The sequence below is a fragment of the Carassius gibelio genome, chromosome A1 (assembly GCF_023724105.1).
Source record: "Carassius gibelio isolate Cgi1373 ecotype wild population from Czech Republic chromosome A1, carGib1.2-hapl.c, whole genome shotgun sequence".
In the NCBI taxonomy this organism is placed as follows: domain Eukaryota; kingdom Metazoa; phylum Chordata; class Actinopteri; order Cypriniformes; family Cyprinidae; genus Carassius; species Carassius gibelio.
Window position 1 is genome coordinate 21,792,990 of NC_068371.1, and position 16,599 is coordinate 21,809,588.

General features: G+C 36.6%; 1 protein-coding gene across 2 annotated transcripts in view; it reads right to left on the reverse strand.

The window, feature by feature from the left end:
* LOC128015649 (dachshund homolog 1) overlaps window positions 1–16,599 on the reverse strand; it is a 57,036-nt gene that overhangs the window by 19,683 nt on the left and 20,754 nt on the right. For both annotated transcript variants that reach the window (XM_052599690.1, XM_052599681.1), the window contains exon 3: window positions 8,753–8,878. In XM_052599690.1, the coding sequence (XP_052455650.1) occupies window positions 8,753–8,878 (126 nt within the window). The remainder of the gene's footprint in view (window positions 1–8,752; window positions 8,879–16,599) is intronic.

Here is a 16,599-nt window from a genome sequence, read left to right on the forward strand (position 1 = left end):
AGGAAACCTTTTCCTCTTTATTGCTGCTTTAATCTCAGTCATAAATGTTTTTTGTGCCATGAAAGGAAGTCATGTGCCATGAAAGCAAGAGACTCTATCTGTGACACATACATGTGGGAAACATTTCTATAGCGCTGATCCCAGTGTATATTTCGATTTCTCAAACACTACAATATCTCTGATTAATTTTTAACCTACGATAAGACTATGTTTTCTCAATTTCCCCATTAAAGGCATTTAACGTGTTCTAGCCTGACAGCCGTATATAAAACAGTAGCGATAGACAAGCATTATTTCCCAGACAAAGGTGCGGTTGCCAGTAAACAGCTGTGGTCTAGGTGTTTAGTCTGTGCATTTAGCTCTGGTCTTTGTAGTGGTTAGACACCAAGGAGTGATTTCCACATTCCCGTCAGCAGGGAGTGGGGGAGGGGATTATGGAAAACCGGAAGCCTCTTTTCTCTTTTAGATGAAATTAATGATGCCTCCATGTGCTTACTGTTAAATTACTTCCCTTGTGGAAAGATCACAAAACAAGCAACAACAACTGCAGTGGGAAAGAGAAAGGGATAAAAAAAGAGAGAGATGGAATAAGGAGTTATGTGGTGAGGCCCTTGAAAGGTTTGGGGAAAGTTAATGAAGGAGCAGATATTTTGATACGTGGATGAAAAGAACCTGTGAGGATGTGATTTTCAGTCTTTGGCTGCAAGAGATGAGATGATCTGTGGCTGAGAATAGAAATAAATTGAGCTCAAAATGACTTCTTACTACAGAAAATAAGATCTGCTTGGAGCAGAACTGGAGAAGGAAGTATTAAGAGGCAGTGTGTTGAACTATAGTGCTATCCCACACTCCCACTGTTTGTCTGGTTAGAGGAACACGCAGCAGAATTATTGAGTGCTCAAGACAGAGAACATCACACAGACACACACACTTTTGCCACCCACAGCTGCTTGTGATTACTTGTGTTTACAGTGAGCATCAGGCATCTGCTGTGTGTAATCCAAGAGAGAGAGAGAGAGAACATGCACAGACTTTATTAAAGAACAAACACAGACTAATTAAATATGTGTGTGGTCATTTTAATGAAAATGCATATATATTAGGGAAATATATCAATGTAACTCAGCATATAATTTTAATCAATACATAATAAACTAAAACAAAAATTGCACTTGTGTGTATTTTTATTAACACCTGTTATTATTCGTTTTAAATGGGAAGTTGAGATGTATGGAGGATGACTTGTATTCAAGTATGTCAGCTTCCACAGCACACTGCTTTCATTTTTAATGTTAAAATGTTGCTTTAACTTAGCATATTAGAATGATTTCTGAAGGATCATGTGACCCTGATCGGAGACTGGAGCAATGGCTGCTGAAAATACAGCTTTGCGGTCACAGGACTAATTTATATTCACTTCTTCTTCTCTTGCATATTTCTTTGATATATGGCGGCGCTAGTGTTTTCTCGTTTGTCTGTGTAGCTTATCTGTGTCTGTATTTGTGTTTTATAAACTTAACGGGTTACCTGATTCGGAATAATTTTTTTTTTTCATTTTGGGTCTCAGATCTGTGCTAACAACTTGGTAAACAGTAAATAATAACATAACCCGATAACAACAAAACGAGCTGGTCTGGCTGCATTGATAATATGAGGCTATCGATTTACCTGCTGCTCGCTTATGTGCTGAGCGCACCGACTGTGGATGCTCCCGGATCTGGATCATTTGCATCTTCCCGGATTATTCTCCCAAATTCTGCAACTATGCTGTTTTCTGATACCGGTGGCTTTACATCAATCCACATGGCTTCAATGGACTTTTATGACTTTTCTACTAAGACCTTGCATAAGTACGAACTTCTCAGTTGGACAGAAATACGGCAGTTCCAGTCCATCTCCTGCAAGCGTGATCATGGAATCAGCAATGCACGCCCGACAAGATCAGCAGGTTTTTGGATTATTTTACTCCTGTTCCTATCAGGTAACATCCATCCCAACCCAGGACCAGAAATGACTGACCTTTTGAGCCCTAACGATTTGAAAGATAGCAGTGGCTTGCGTTTTATTCATGTTAATGTGCGCAGTTTGTTTAATAAAATCGATGCTATTCGTCTGTGGGCTAAATTGACAGAAAGTGATATAATCGTCTTGTCAGAGACGTGGCTCAAACCATCAATTACAAGCAATATGATTCATATCGAAGGGTATAATCTCTTTAGGACGGATCGTGTGGGTAAAGGAGGGGGAGTAGCCATATATGCTAAGGCGTCGTTGGAATGTTGTTCCATTGAATCAATAACAAAGCCACAATTCTTCGAACTATGTGCCATCAAACTAAATCTCCCCAATGGCGCTTCTCTGACTGTGGTAGGATGCTACCGCCCACCTTCGGCTGCAGCTGGAGCAACTGCCCTGCTGTCTGACTTTTTGCATAAACTGCCTAATGAGTATATTGTCCTAGGAGACCTGAACTGGGACTGGCTATCGACTTCATCACCGTTAAGAGACATATGTGATGCGTTACATTTGACGCAATTAGTACAGTCACCTACACGCTTACATCCAAAACGAATGGACAAATCTACATTAATCGACGTCATTCTGACTAATGCTCCACATAAGTACTCGTCTACTGGAGTTTTTTGTAATGATGTCAGTGATCATTGTATGGTTGTCTGTGTTAGAAATTGCAAATTGACTAAAACCAAGCCAAGGTTTATTTTTAAACGAAATTACAAATGTTTTAATGAACAAGCTTTCCTTCATGAAATCTATCAGAGTGATTTAAACTTAGTTTGTGATATGGATGATGTTGAGCTGGCCTGGAATTATTTTAAAAAGACCTTTTAAGCCATAGTTGACAAACATGCCCCTATTAGAAGATATAGAGTGAGGGGCAGAGATAATCCTTGGTTTAATGACTCTATTGCAACAGCTATTAGAGAACGTAATGAAGCATGGATCAAAGCAAAAAGAAATAATAATGATAAATGTTGGTTAAATTATAGGGTATTAAGAAATAAATGCACAAGACTAATAAAAAGTACAAAAAGTGAATATTATTTGAATTTAATAAATGAAAACCTTAATGACCCCAAAAAATTTTGGAAAGCAATTAGATCTTCTTCAGGTGACGTGCCACCCCCCACTATCCCTGAAGTTATAATAGCAAGCCATGGTGAAGTAAGGGGTAAACAAAATATAGTAGACACTTTTAACAAGCATTTTATTAATGCAGGAATGGTTACTCAGTTGACACTTCAAGCCAACTTCGCAGATAGTGTAACCTCTATCACAGACTCGTCTAGTGTAAGTTTAAATAATTTTAACTTTACTCCTATATCTGTCTTTGAAGTACGAGAGGCACTGTTAGGCTTGGACTGTAAAAAGTCTGCTGGCCCAGATCAGATTGAGCCATATTTCCTCAAAATTGCTGCAAACTTGATTGCTGATCCTATTTCCTCCATTTTTAATCTTAGTCTATACAGTGGTTCTATCCCCAAGTCATGGAAATCTGCATTTGTCCTCCCATTATTAAAAAGTGGAGACCCGTCAGCCTTAGACAATTATCGACCAATCTCCAGACTATCTGTCTTGGCTAAATTGTTTGAGTCTCTAATAAATGAGCAACTAAAACATTTTTTAGCTGACAACTGTATTTTAAGTCCCACTCAGTCTGGTTTCCGACAAGGACACAGTACAATTACGGCTGTAACCTCTGTTATGAATGATATTGTTAATGCTTTAGATGACAAAAAGTCTTGTGCTGCTTTATTTATTGATTTATCTAAAGCATTCGACACTGTTGACCATCATCTTCTTCTGCAAAGATTGCAAAACATAGGTTTTAGTAGCAATGTGCTAAATTGGTTTTCTAATTACTTGAGTGGTAGAACTCAGTGTGTGGCATTAGATAATTGTACTTCATCCCTGCTAGAAGTAAAATTGGGTGTCCCTCAAGGATCAGTTTTGGGCCCTATTTTATTTTCCATTTATATAAATAACTTAGGTTTGAATTTGAATCAAGCTAAGGCTCATCTGTATGCAGATGATACTATTTTGTACACCTCCGCTATGTCATTGAAGGAAGCAATTCATAATTTACAGTCTGCCTTTAGTCAGGTACAAAAATCTCTGGTAGGATTAAAGTTGGTATTAAATGCTAAAAAGACAAAATTAATGGTTTTTACACGTTCACATTCTCTTATCGATTTCACTATTTTAACACAAAGTGGTACTCCAATAGAGAGAGTGACCTCCTACAAATACCTAGGTATTTGGTTGGATGATAAATTGTCTTTTGGGGTCCATATTGAGAGCCTTTTAAAAAAACTCAGACCCAAGTTAGGTTTTTATTTTAGACTAAAGAAGTGCTTTCCTTATTCAGCAAGGAAAAGGTTGGTGCAGAGCACATTTTTATCAGTTTTGGATTATGGTGACCTAATTTATATGCACTCTACTTCATTTTTATTAAAAAAACTAGATGTACTATACCACTCAGCTTTACGTTTCATTACAGGTGCAGCAGCTAGGACTCACCACTGCACTCTGTATGAAACTGTACAATGGTCCTCCCTCTCCCTCAGAAGGAAAATCCATTTATTGATTTTTATTGCTAGAGCACTAATGTGTAAATTACCTATCTATATTTCAAATTTGCTTATTTACCAAAATAGTGTTTACAGGACAAGATCGTCAAAGAAAATACTATTAATTACTCCATCAACAAAAACAGCCATTGGTAAAAAAGCTTTCTCATCATATGCACCAAATGCCTGGAATGAACTCCAAAACACTTTAAATCTAGTATCACTTCCATCTATTAATACTTTTAAAAACCTTTTAAAGTCAACTCTGACTGAACAGTGCAATTGTTATTAATTAGGTATCTTATACAATTGTATGTTTGTATTTGCTGACGTTAATGTCTTGTTTTGTTTTCTAGTATGTATAGTGTATAGAGATTTGTAGTGTATTATGTAATTTATGTCCTGTCTTTTATGTATTGAAACTTTTGGCCGCCAGTCTTGGCCAGGACTCCCTGGGAGAAGAGTTACTGTAACTCAATGGGACCTTTCCTGGTTAAATAAAGGTAAAAAAAAAAAAAAAAAAAAAGGGTCTAACAGGGCTATGCTATGCTGAACTTTGCAACAAAAGGTCAACCAATGGCATGACTTTAAGGAGGGACTTCTTCACTGGCTGTGTAGAAATGACACATACCTTTTTAATTCCAGTTAGCTGCAACCAAACATTGTATTTCCTTAAGGCTGTCCAAGAGTTCACGAGCATATTTCGCAGAGAACAACTCAATTCTACTAAACAAACTCTGTGAAAAGTATCTCCCTTTGCTTTCACACCAATTTCTATGAAACTCTAATTATAAAAAGTCCTCACTCAATGTAGGAGTCTTCTCTATCTCATGATTCAGCCCTTTTTCCTAAAGGTCACTGTTCCATACAGCAGCTTCGTTATGAAAATAAAAGCCTAAATTCAACCCCTAAAGGAAAAAAAAAGTTTTATTAGAGATGACACTACATCCCCATTCACTTATGATTCAATACTATATCTAATTATGCATTTTGCAGTAATGGATAAAACGTTTGTGACACAAATGCAGTAAAATGCACCGTTCTTTTATACCTACAGCTCAGTTGAAGTTTTGGTCTTGAGACATGGCCTTGGTCTCGATCTCAGAACCTTAAGTCTTTTTGTCTACATCTGTGCTTTCTGATGCTGCATGAGAATAATATAAGACTATTTCCAGTGTACTAAAAGTAAGAGAGAATCTAGAGAAAAATCTGTCATCATTTAGTCACTCTCCTCCAGCAACTCTTTATTGCTTTATATTAAGTTTTTTAATTTATAAAAAAAATTCTGGGAGTGTATAGCAAATATAAACCGAATCTCACGTGTTCATATCTGATATAAAACATGCTTAGTTGACGCATGACAACAAACCTCAATGGTTCTCACATCAAGAAAGCTCAGAATAGTTTCTGTTTTCCATATTTGATGAGTTCTATCTATGTGTGTTGATCAATGTTTACATGGAATTTGTTGTCTGCAATGCTGAGGCAATTATGAAGCTGTTAATTACTCCGCACTAAAGCATTCCTTTCCACCAGTGGAGAGTTTTGAGAAAAGTTTGCACCACTCCAGAGAAGTCATCTTTTGTTCAGTGACTCCTCTGAGAATTTTCTTTATTCACGCTTCATTTCTATGCTGATTCTAAAATGATGTTATAGGAATTAAAAGGAAAAAGGCGGAAAATGTTTCACTTCATTAACTGTTCTTCTTTTATCATGCAGTTTTTCCTGATTATGTTTCTACAGGAATCCCATTTTTTTTTCCATTACAATTTTTGGGGAAGTCGGCTTATCTGTCAGCTCAGTCCCATGAGAGTAAGAGACAGGCTCTAAAAGACAAGATGTGCCCGTGGAACTGCAGCAATGGAGATCACGAAATATTTCTTGACTTGACGTCCTCCATCTTTACCTCTTCTCTTCTCTTCTCTTCTCTTCTCTTCTCTTCTCTTCTCTTCTCTTCTCTTCTCTTCTCTTCTCTTCTCTTCTCTTCTCTTCCAATTTTCCAATCCCTTTATATTATTTATAGTTAGAGTAACAAAATAAATAGGTTTATATGTGAATTAGTTGTGGCTCAATGGGTAGCATTGTTGCCTTACAGCAAGTTTGAATCCCAACTGCATTAAATTATTAGCTAATGAAAGAAAAATCTAATCTCAAGAGACCAAATACTTAATTTAAGTTTTTTGAGTTTTCATGGTAATGTTAATAAATTACCATTGATAAAAGAACATGAATAAATATTGGTATTTTAAATACATTAATGAATTTCAATGTTGATTATAAGAACTTTTTTGGTTTTGTGTCACCACTCTAACTCTAATGTAAAATCAGTTTTCTGAAGCAAACCTGCTGAGATTACATATCTTTAAAAAAGCCCTTGTGTTGTGTGAGTTTATGATTGTATACAATACACATAACTGCTTTTAACTACCTGCATGCTGTCTTTCACCAACTTAGCATCAACAAGATACATCCTCTCCAAATTCCTCCTTGAAAGGACGGTGTGACTATATCCAGAGCCCTCCGCTTCCTGCTCGGGGGCACAGCTGTTATAAGAACCTCTATTTAACCAGAGATGAGCTCATATCCTGATAATCAGGGCAGAGGGGGAGTTGCTAAAAACAGTGTCCCAATCACCAACTGGACCAGTGCCACTGGAGTTCCGCTCTAACACTGCTGTATCTGTCTAGCCGGCCTCACACATGCCGCACATCCCTGCAGATCTGTTCAATCTTCTGGGTTTAGTTTGAACGCATCACATTTCTCAGACTGTGAGTACTATTCTGGGAAGAGTTTGTATTGGTCAAATGTAAATAATCATATGACCAGTGGATGAGGGTTCAGGATCAAAACACAGGCATCAGAGACTGATGTTTTCAGATATGTCACTTCAGACTGTCATTGTGTGAGTATTAAAATGACAGGCCACAGAACCTGGTAGATGGAAAGAGACAGACATTTTGAAGATGGAAAGAACGTTAAAGGAAAGACTGGTCTCTCTTCAGCTGAATTAATATTCCACATCAAGAGTCCACACTCAAGGTTATTCTCACTCTAAATTGCTGAAGATAAAAAAGCTCCTTCTTATTAGCATTTTTTGGGTAAAACCTGGCTAATCTTATTCACACTTCTCCCTCTCGATGTGACATCTTGGCCTCTGTTTTCACTTTTTCCCTTCAGAAAGGTCACAACCTCATTTTCATGGTGTTTTATTGCTTAAATCTGCTTGTAATGCACAGTTTCTGAAAAATAAGCACTGCATCAATGGATATTTTCTAGAAAATAAGCACCGCATCATAGAATAATGGCAAGTTCTGTCTTTTGCTATATGTAACTTTTTACTTTAAAAAGCTTTTAAATCCAAGTTTAATGCACATAGCTAACTATATGTGTAAGTAATTCATATTGGGTTGGAAAAAAATTGTACTGTATTTTTGAGTGTCCCAACATGGCACTATTGGCACAGCCAATGACAACGAGTTTGGGGCCATGACTTCCTGTTGTGCCAACCAGTGCCAGACAGGAAGTGTTCACAAAACCTGCCTGAATCAAATCACTGCTTTGGAAATGACCCGTTTCTGTACATTCAGAAATTATACATCTCATTGAAACATGAAATAATAAATGTTGCATGAAAAGGCAACTCAATATGCTTCAAGTGAAATCAACCTCATTTCAAACTAAATCTGTCAAAAAACAAATGGTGTTTTGGAGTTTTAGTGGTTTAAAATAGCAACTTTCCAGAAAACATTTGCGCTGACTGTTAAACATCTTCAAACTGCTACTGGTTCATGTCAATTACATAATAGGTGAGTGTTTTCTGGGGCTGAAAATCTTTTCAGGTTTATTTGTTAACTTAAATCGGAGAAGGAAAGACATGAAAAAAACACGAATGGCAAGTTGCATACCTGATGCAATATACTGCTATTTTCTCATTGCTGTCTGTTGTGTGTGTGTGTGTGTGTGTGTGTGTGTGTGCGTGTGTATGTGTGTGTTGTGTAATTGTAAGGATAGTGTGGATTACATTTAAATACTTATCTAAACACTGTTCCCAGAAGATATCTGATATAAAAAAGTGTTAAGTGTTGGACCAGGATTCTTAGGGCATGAGCATTTCGGATGGCTTGACATATGAGCTTCAGTTTAAGAGAGGAACTGACACGTACCCATGCTGGAGGTGATGTCACCATTCTCAGAGTCTGTGCCGTGGTTATTATTGCCATGGTAACTATTCATCACCTCCAATTTGATCTTCTTCTTCATGGCTTCAGCGAGTGTGGCAGCTGTCAGGCCTGTCAGAGTATTAAACAGAGAGAGAAAGAAAATGTGTTCATTCATAATCATTCTGTTTCTTTTCACTTCAACTGCTTAAATCTTGTGAGAATATGTGGATATGAATAATTGTTAACAGATTGACCTCACCGCTTTTCCATAAATGTGCCTCATTCAAATGCTTTTGTGAAAGCAATTATGAATATTTCACATCCCATAATTGAATTTGACAGAAGAACACACTGGCACTGTAACATTAGATGATAACAACATGTCTATTATTACCCATAGAGTCATCCCAAAGCTAAACTTACTCTCTAGCCCATGACACTGCTCTGCAATCAGTCGATTGACTAATATTTCCATCTAACTACCATCAGACACCAGCTTTGAAGAGCAGGTCCTGGATCAGCTGAACCAGGTGAAATCTGAAAGTTGAGATTTGCTCTTCTGTCATTCGCTGATAATCCAGGCTGCCTGGCAGCTGCCCACTGTCACAAGTCTCCAATAACCCTTGTTAACTGTGTGTGTGTGTGTGTGTGTGTGTGTGTGTGTGTACACATTATAATTCAATTAAAATTAGATTAGCTTCCCTTCATTGCACAGAGAGCTGCTTCTAGCGCACGCAACTTGTAATTGTTACATGCTACTCCTCTCTTTCCTCTTCTAGCTTTAAAAAGATCTCAGTAAGGCAAAATGAAGGCAAGCTGTTTTAAGATTGAGATCCCTCTAATATAGCCCCCTTGGGAACAGTGAAAATGTTTTTGGAATGTAGCTTTTTATCCATGTAATTAACTTTCTGGAGCCAAAAAAAAGAACATATAAAAATTAATTGAAAAAGTAATTTATATATTTATTAATCTAATAATTTACACAATTTGAAATGTTAAAATGTATTATATGTTGAAATTAATATCATTAGAATAAATTGTACAGACTTTTTTAATCTACAATCTATAGTAGAAATGCTTACAAAAAAATATTTTTATATCCACACTAGTGTACACATCACATTTGCCAAAGCCTTCATTAAATAGGCTTTTCATCCAAATTTGTGTTTTTCAGCACTTTCCTTCTGAATTCCATCATACATGCGTGTCTTACTTTTTTAATTTTACACAGGAAACAGATGATTCTTCTGCACAATTTGACTTTGCTGCAGCCTGGAATTAAACTGGTTTCATCTGGTCAGAGGAGAACTGGCCCCTCAACTGAGCCTGGTTTCTCCCAAGATTTTTTCACCATTCTGTCACCGATGGAGTTTTGGTTCCTTGCTGCCGTCGCCTCTGGCTTGCTTAGTTGGGGTCACTGTGACGAGTGGGGCGGGGCCGAGAGACGTGGGAACAGGAGGGAGGCCAGTGGAATGATTCACTCAAAAAAATGAAATCTGGGTGTTGTTCGATAAAAATAAATAGAGCATTTTGAAACAAATAAAATTAATCAGTTTAAGGGATGTACACAATTATTTTAAATCAGTCTGAACTAAATCCATACAACCTTAAAAGAGCTCAATTCATTTGTGTCGAAACAACAAAAAATAATGATTCGAGTCAAACTACTACTTTTGCGCATGCGCTGATGACAGGAAATCCACGTGACCTCGTCAGTTATCGCGGGCGCCATTACGTGATGGAGACCAGTCTATGGTGGAATGCTGTAGAATTGGTAAGTTCAAAAATCCTTTATTATCTTTGTCTGCATTGTGCTGATAGAGAGTAAAACTATTTAAATCCGTCAGAATTCAACATTAAGCGGATATTTGACCGCTTATTGGAATATTTGAACTACTCTATTAGTCACATGTTCATACTCGATAAAAACATAGTAAATCGATATAAACGCCTGCATGTACATAATTTGACATTAATGCGGTAGTTGCTTAGTTCTAATTCCTGTTGCAAGCGTTATTTTACTAGATTGTTTCAGTTAACGTATTCGGGCTACTGTTGTTGAGCGTACTGTTAAGTGATGTTTCTGTACAAGTAAAGACGAGAACACTGCGAATTAATGTAAAAACGAATTAACAAGAATGATGTCAATGTAAATACGATGATATGCTTGATGTTAATCAACAAGCAGCCAGGCTGCGTGGAATACAGTATAGAGCACATGCGTACTAGGCATGTGTCATTTGACTATGATCGCACAGGATTAGGGTGCACGCGTTGTTATTTCGCACAGATGAATACTGTGACCGTAAGTGATTCCCTCACTTCTGTTACATGTTCAAATTCGTAATGTTTTATAGTTGTGATCTTAAACGTGATATTTATACTTTAATCTTATTACTGTGTGTTGCAATTGCTACTGCACATTATTGTATTACGTTGTATTATTGTTACAGTTGCTGTAATTAAATGAGAATGATTTAAAGACAATTTGATATTTGTTTGTACGAAATATAATGATCGAAACTTCCCTTCCGGCCAGCATTCACATTTTATATTGATTTCAGTTATAATGCATATTGCACAGGAAAATTCGACATAAATCAGCCTCGGTTTCGTCGGAGGAGCAGGATCACCCGTTTTCTTCAGAATTGTTTTGTGTTTATATATATATAGTTTTACTGTTGCTGAGCATGTAATAGGTGAAACATCTGTACAGGTAAATACAAGTACACTGCAATTTTATGTAAACATTGTTTTATTTTACAGGTTTTTACAAGAGCTCATTAAATAACATCCTTTACTTGGGTTATAGTCTACTTTTTCACATGGTAAGTTGTATTAAGTATGTTCTTAAATGGGTTTAGAAAAATGGCTCATTATTATTGTAATAAAATAAAGGAAAGTTTAAAGTGTTTTATTAGTGTGTGCTTGGAAATACCTAATGTTTTCATAACCAACATAGAAATGGATATTGTAATTTTCTGATTTCATACAATTTGATAGTTATTTTACTAGATTGTTTCAGTTATAAAATTACCCATTTCATTCAGGCATTTCAATCTCAGTAGGAGATTTCTCTGTTCAGGTAAAGATGAACACTGCAAATTTATGTAAAAATGATTTCTATATATATATATTTTATTTTACAGGTTTTACAAGAGCAATAAACAGCATCCCATGCTTGGGTTTTAGTAAACTTTTTAATGTGGTAAGTTGTATTAGTGATGTTCTTAAAGGGTTAGTTCAGCCAAAAATGAAAATTAGGTCATTAATTACTGACCCTCATATCGTTCCAAGATCTCTGTCCTTTCATAAATAGCGACACAACTGAGACGTTGATGCTTTAATAAGTTCGATGTTCGAAAGTATGATGAACAGATTTAATTTAGGCATTTACTTGCATATAAACATTGATCAGCAAACATCAACGGAAGGTCAACTGAACCTGATTGATGCCCAAAAACAGAAGCTCAGACGTGCTGTGTAACGAGAATCATTGGTTCTCGCATGTCAAACAATCATGCTTATGCTTCCGTTCACCACAACTGATGTGCGAGTTGATTAATGTTTATATGTGAATAAAACCCAAATCTAAATCTGTTCATAATATAAAGCGAGTCTTCAGAAAAATGTGACTAAACCACTCAATTTATATGGATTCGTTTTTATGATCTCTTTATGTACTTTTTGAAGTATCAAAGTCTCAGTTGCATAGCTGTTTATGGAGCGACAGAAAACTTTCAGAATTCATTAAAAAAATAAATAATAATTTGTGATCCAAAGATGAACGGATGTCTTTGAGCATGACACGAGGGTGAGTAATTAATGATAGAATTTTTATTATTGGTTGAACTTTCAAACAGATTGTATGTCCTGTTATACTAGGTTATCGATATGCTATGGTCAAATAATCAGTGTTTTTGTGCATTTTTTTTTTTTTTTTACAGAACAACAGCGTAGACATGGGAAGAGAATGCATCCTCAAAGCACTGTGTGTATACTTAAAGGAGGACCATCTACAGCTGTTTAAGGAGTACAATGTAAGCAACTGCTTTTCTCTTCTTCACTTTCATGTTTACGTTATGTTTTTTACACTTGTTACAGTTTTCATATGTTCACTAGGGGTGCAATGGTTCTCTGTAAAAAATCGAACCGTACCGTTCTCTACTTACGGTTCGGCACGCACTTGAACCGCGGTCCACCTCTAATGATGCGAGTGCCGTATGCTGCTCTAACGTCTAGTCATGAACGCTGTTGCTATCTTTGTGTAAACGAAACTCATTTAAGCCTTGCTAACTTAAACATTCAGGAGCAAGATGCAAAAGAGAACTGTGAGATGATTTGTGAGTGTGCTCATCCAAAGCTTGCACATGTTTTTTTTTTCAGAAAATGTGCAAATACTGAGTTCTCTTTCAAGTCTTGTGCTTCAGAGACCAAATTCATACAAAAATTGAAGTTTTATTAAAAGAGAAAGACATTGTATGTGTAACAGTATGTACTGGATCGTCAAAAAAACTATTCTCACTGCCTGTGTTTTTAATGTTAAATCACACAAGAAATGACAAAGAAATTAGTAACTGCTCTTGACTGAATAGCTGATGTTACTTCAATAATGATTAATCTTTAATTTATTCAGTAAAGATGATATGCAGTGTTATTTTATATTTGATTATCCATTTTCTGTACCTAAAAAAAACTACTGTTAGATACCTGAAAAAAACTGTAAAGCACTGTTTATTTTATTTTAATCTTTGATTTATTGTATTTATTTATAATGTTGCTTGTAGTTAGATTATTTGTTCTTATTGTTCTTACTAATTTTTATTTTACAGTAGTCCTATTTTCCCTGAACATAGCACATACTGAACCGTACCGTGATACGAACCGAACCATGAGCATTTTGAACCGTTGCACCCCAAATGTTTACGGTCATTAATAAATATTGTTGTTTTACACACTAAACACATTTTATTTGACTTGCCCAGGATTGCGACTGGATGAATGCTAAAGAAGCCATAGAGCAGATGGTAATGGGGATCTACATTGTCCAATCCGTAGACGCCAGCCAGGAGATAAACCTGTGGACGTTCGTATCCTGATTGAAGGGACCGAGGTGCTCTGCTCTTTGAAGAACGTGTAGCAGTGGCCATGCTGTTTGGGCTTACTCACATCTTGAACCTCAGCTACCCACAAGAACTCAAAGCTACATTTGAGGTCATCCAGAAAGTTTTCTTTATCTTGGATGGACAAAAACTTTCACCAAAGGTACAAGCCCTTAAGAACAAGATGTTGGAGTAAGTTACCTTACGTGTGTATTCTCAAAAGACTAAATCTTGACTCAAGAAGGTATTAACTGTGCATATACATTGAAATATAATATTGTTAATCTTGGATGGTATTATTTGTATTTTTTCACCTGCAAATTTGCCTTGAAATAAGAATAAAGAGAAACTTTTGACATTCATTTTGAGAACATTTTATTTGTGCAGTAAATTACATTTTGATTTTTAAACATTTGTTTGATGTAAATAAAGTTGTACAATTAACTTGACGATAGTATTTGACAAAATATTTCTGGTTTTCTAAATTAAGTGATTAAGATTAATTGGCTCAACAAGATTAAATAGTTTACAGATAAATATGATAATATGATTCAAATGAAAATGATTTGATCTTGTTGGTTCAAAATGAATTTTGCTCTTGGGTTCCATTTGGCTAAATTAAGTTGCGATAAAACCATTCAAATGTGTGGAAATAGGTGTCGTAATTATATTAAGTTAGACCAACGACTTATTTTTTTGAGTGTTGGAAATGAGCGACACCTGCTCGACCCACCGGTCTCAAGTCCCACGGAGGAGATGGAAGGATATAAAACTGGAGTGACGACAGTGACGGACGAGAGAGGACTAGGCCTGGTTTCTTACACTATTTAAACTGAACAGAGATGACATCACTGAATTCATTGATGAAGTGCCTTCAACTGTCATTTTACATTATTGACAAAATTTTACATTTTACATTATTTCCCTAATGAATGTTGTTCAGTTGCTTTAACGCAATGTATTTTGTTTAAAGCACTATATAAATAAAGGTGACTTGACGAAACATGAGGGGTGCTCATAATCTTACACATTTTGAATATGCAGATTTTGAGGGGGTGTCTGTAACGCAATATTAACTTGGAAAAGTTTTTAAAGGAATTATGCACAAGGATTTTGTTAATTCCCTATTCACCTGTAGGTTGCAACAGGTGAGGTGCAAACTATCTAATAAAAGCAGTAGCCACATTCCTCCACACTGCTTGTTTCTCGTATATGTTTTGTTTTGGGGCATTTATTAAATGATAGAAATATGCATGTGCAACCCAAATGTTTAAGATCTAGTAACTGTTTTTGTAACAAAACTGAAACCTCATTTTGTGAGAGCAACCAAAATCTGTCTCTCTACACTACTTATCTAAACATGCTGCTGTAATGCCTTAGTTTGCCTCATTTATTAAATTGCATTGCAACAGTGTTGGCTCGACTTATTTATTCATACAGACTAACAGAATTATTCAGAAGAAAATATGCCTTTTCATCCCAAACACTGACTTTGTGATATCCTTCCAGTTCTAATGTGTCTAAGGTGTATCCTTTTAAAGTCTGCGCTCTAGTCCGGGCAAACCGCTCTCAAATTTAGCTTTCATGCACTAGCATTTAGCTGCAATGCACAACAGTTATGTGCAAATATGAGGCAAGCTCTGGCAGTGAGCTTTAGGAGCGAGGTGTTTTTTTTTCGCACTCTCTCAGTTGCTCTCCAAATGCTTTCACTAAATGTCAAGATCAGAGCATGAAAGCCAAGGTCCCTATTCAGCCTGTGAAGAGGACGATATCAAAGCATTCCCCACTCTCGGCCTGCAATCCACTCAAAGAGGGAAAAAACTGTCCTCTCTCTCTTTTTCTCTATCTCCCTAGTGGCCTTTGAGTTCCCATCTCTGTGGCTGACACTGATAGTGTGACCTCTGCTGAAGATAAAAGAGGCCTGTGCTATTGAGCATTATCTTTCTCCCTCTTACTCTTTCTCTCTCCATCACCTGCTCTTTCTAAATGAGTACAAATGCGCAGCCCTTTTCAGGCTCTCTTTGAGAAGTCATAACCAGCAGACTGCGCATGCACTTACACAAAGAGAAGGGCAGCTTAGAAGTCGATGCATTTAGCTTCAGGATGCAGGATGGACAGAAGTTTTCCTGCATTAAACGACACTCTTTTAAGCAAGAGGAGAGCTGACACCACAGAGGCCGAGGTGAACATATCTTCAGGCAAAATCTAAAAGGTTTTAATCATAATATCACAACACAATAAAGGGCAAATTAGAGTTGGCAAGATGAGGTTACATACTACCTCAGGCAAACCTGCATTGTGAGTGTGGAAACAGTAGCTGTGTTTTGTTGACTTTGGGCTTTCCTACAGCATAGCATGAGTCAGATTGTTTATTCGCGTCACTTCAGATAAGTGCTGTTTAAAGTGACTGACACAGAAATCTAGCAGGATGCAACTGGTCTGTGGAAATAAGCACCATTTCAAGCAGCTGAATTAAAAAGGTGAAGAAAACTGAAGTTAGTTTTATGTCAAAATATTCTTAAATTCTTAAGCCATTTGCAGGCTGATTCTCCCCCAAAACGTTTAAACGCTGTGGCTCTGTAAAACTGTCAGAAAAAAAGAGCATCCTGTTCAGTCCAGCATAGCAACAATGGCTCAACCAATAGCGTGTGTGTGGGTGGGGCTATCAGTTTAACCAACCAATTGCAGTGTTTGGGAAACCTATTTGAAAACAGTCACTCTTTTTCTCACTATTATTTCAGTTCCATT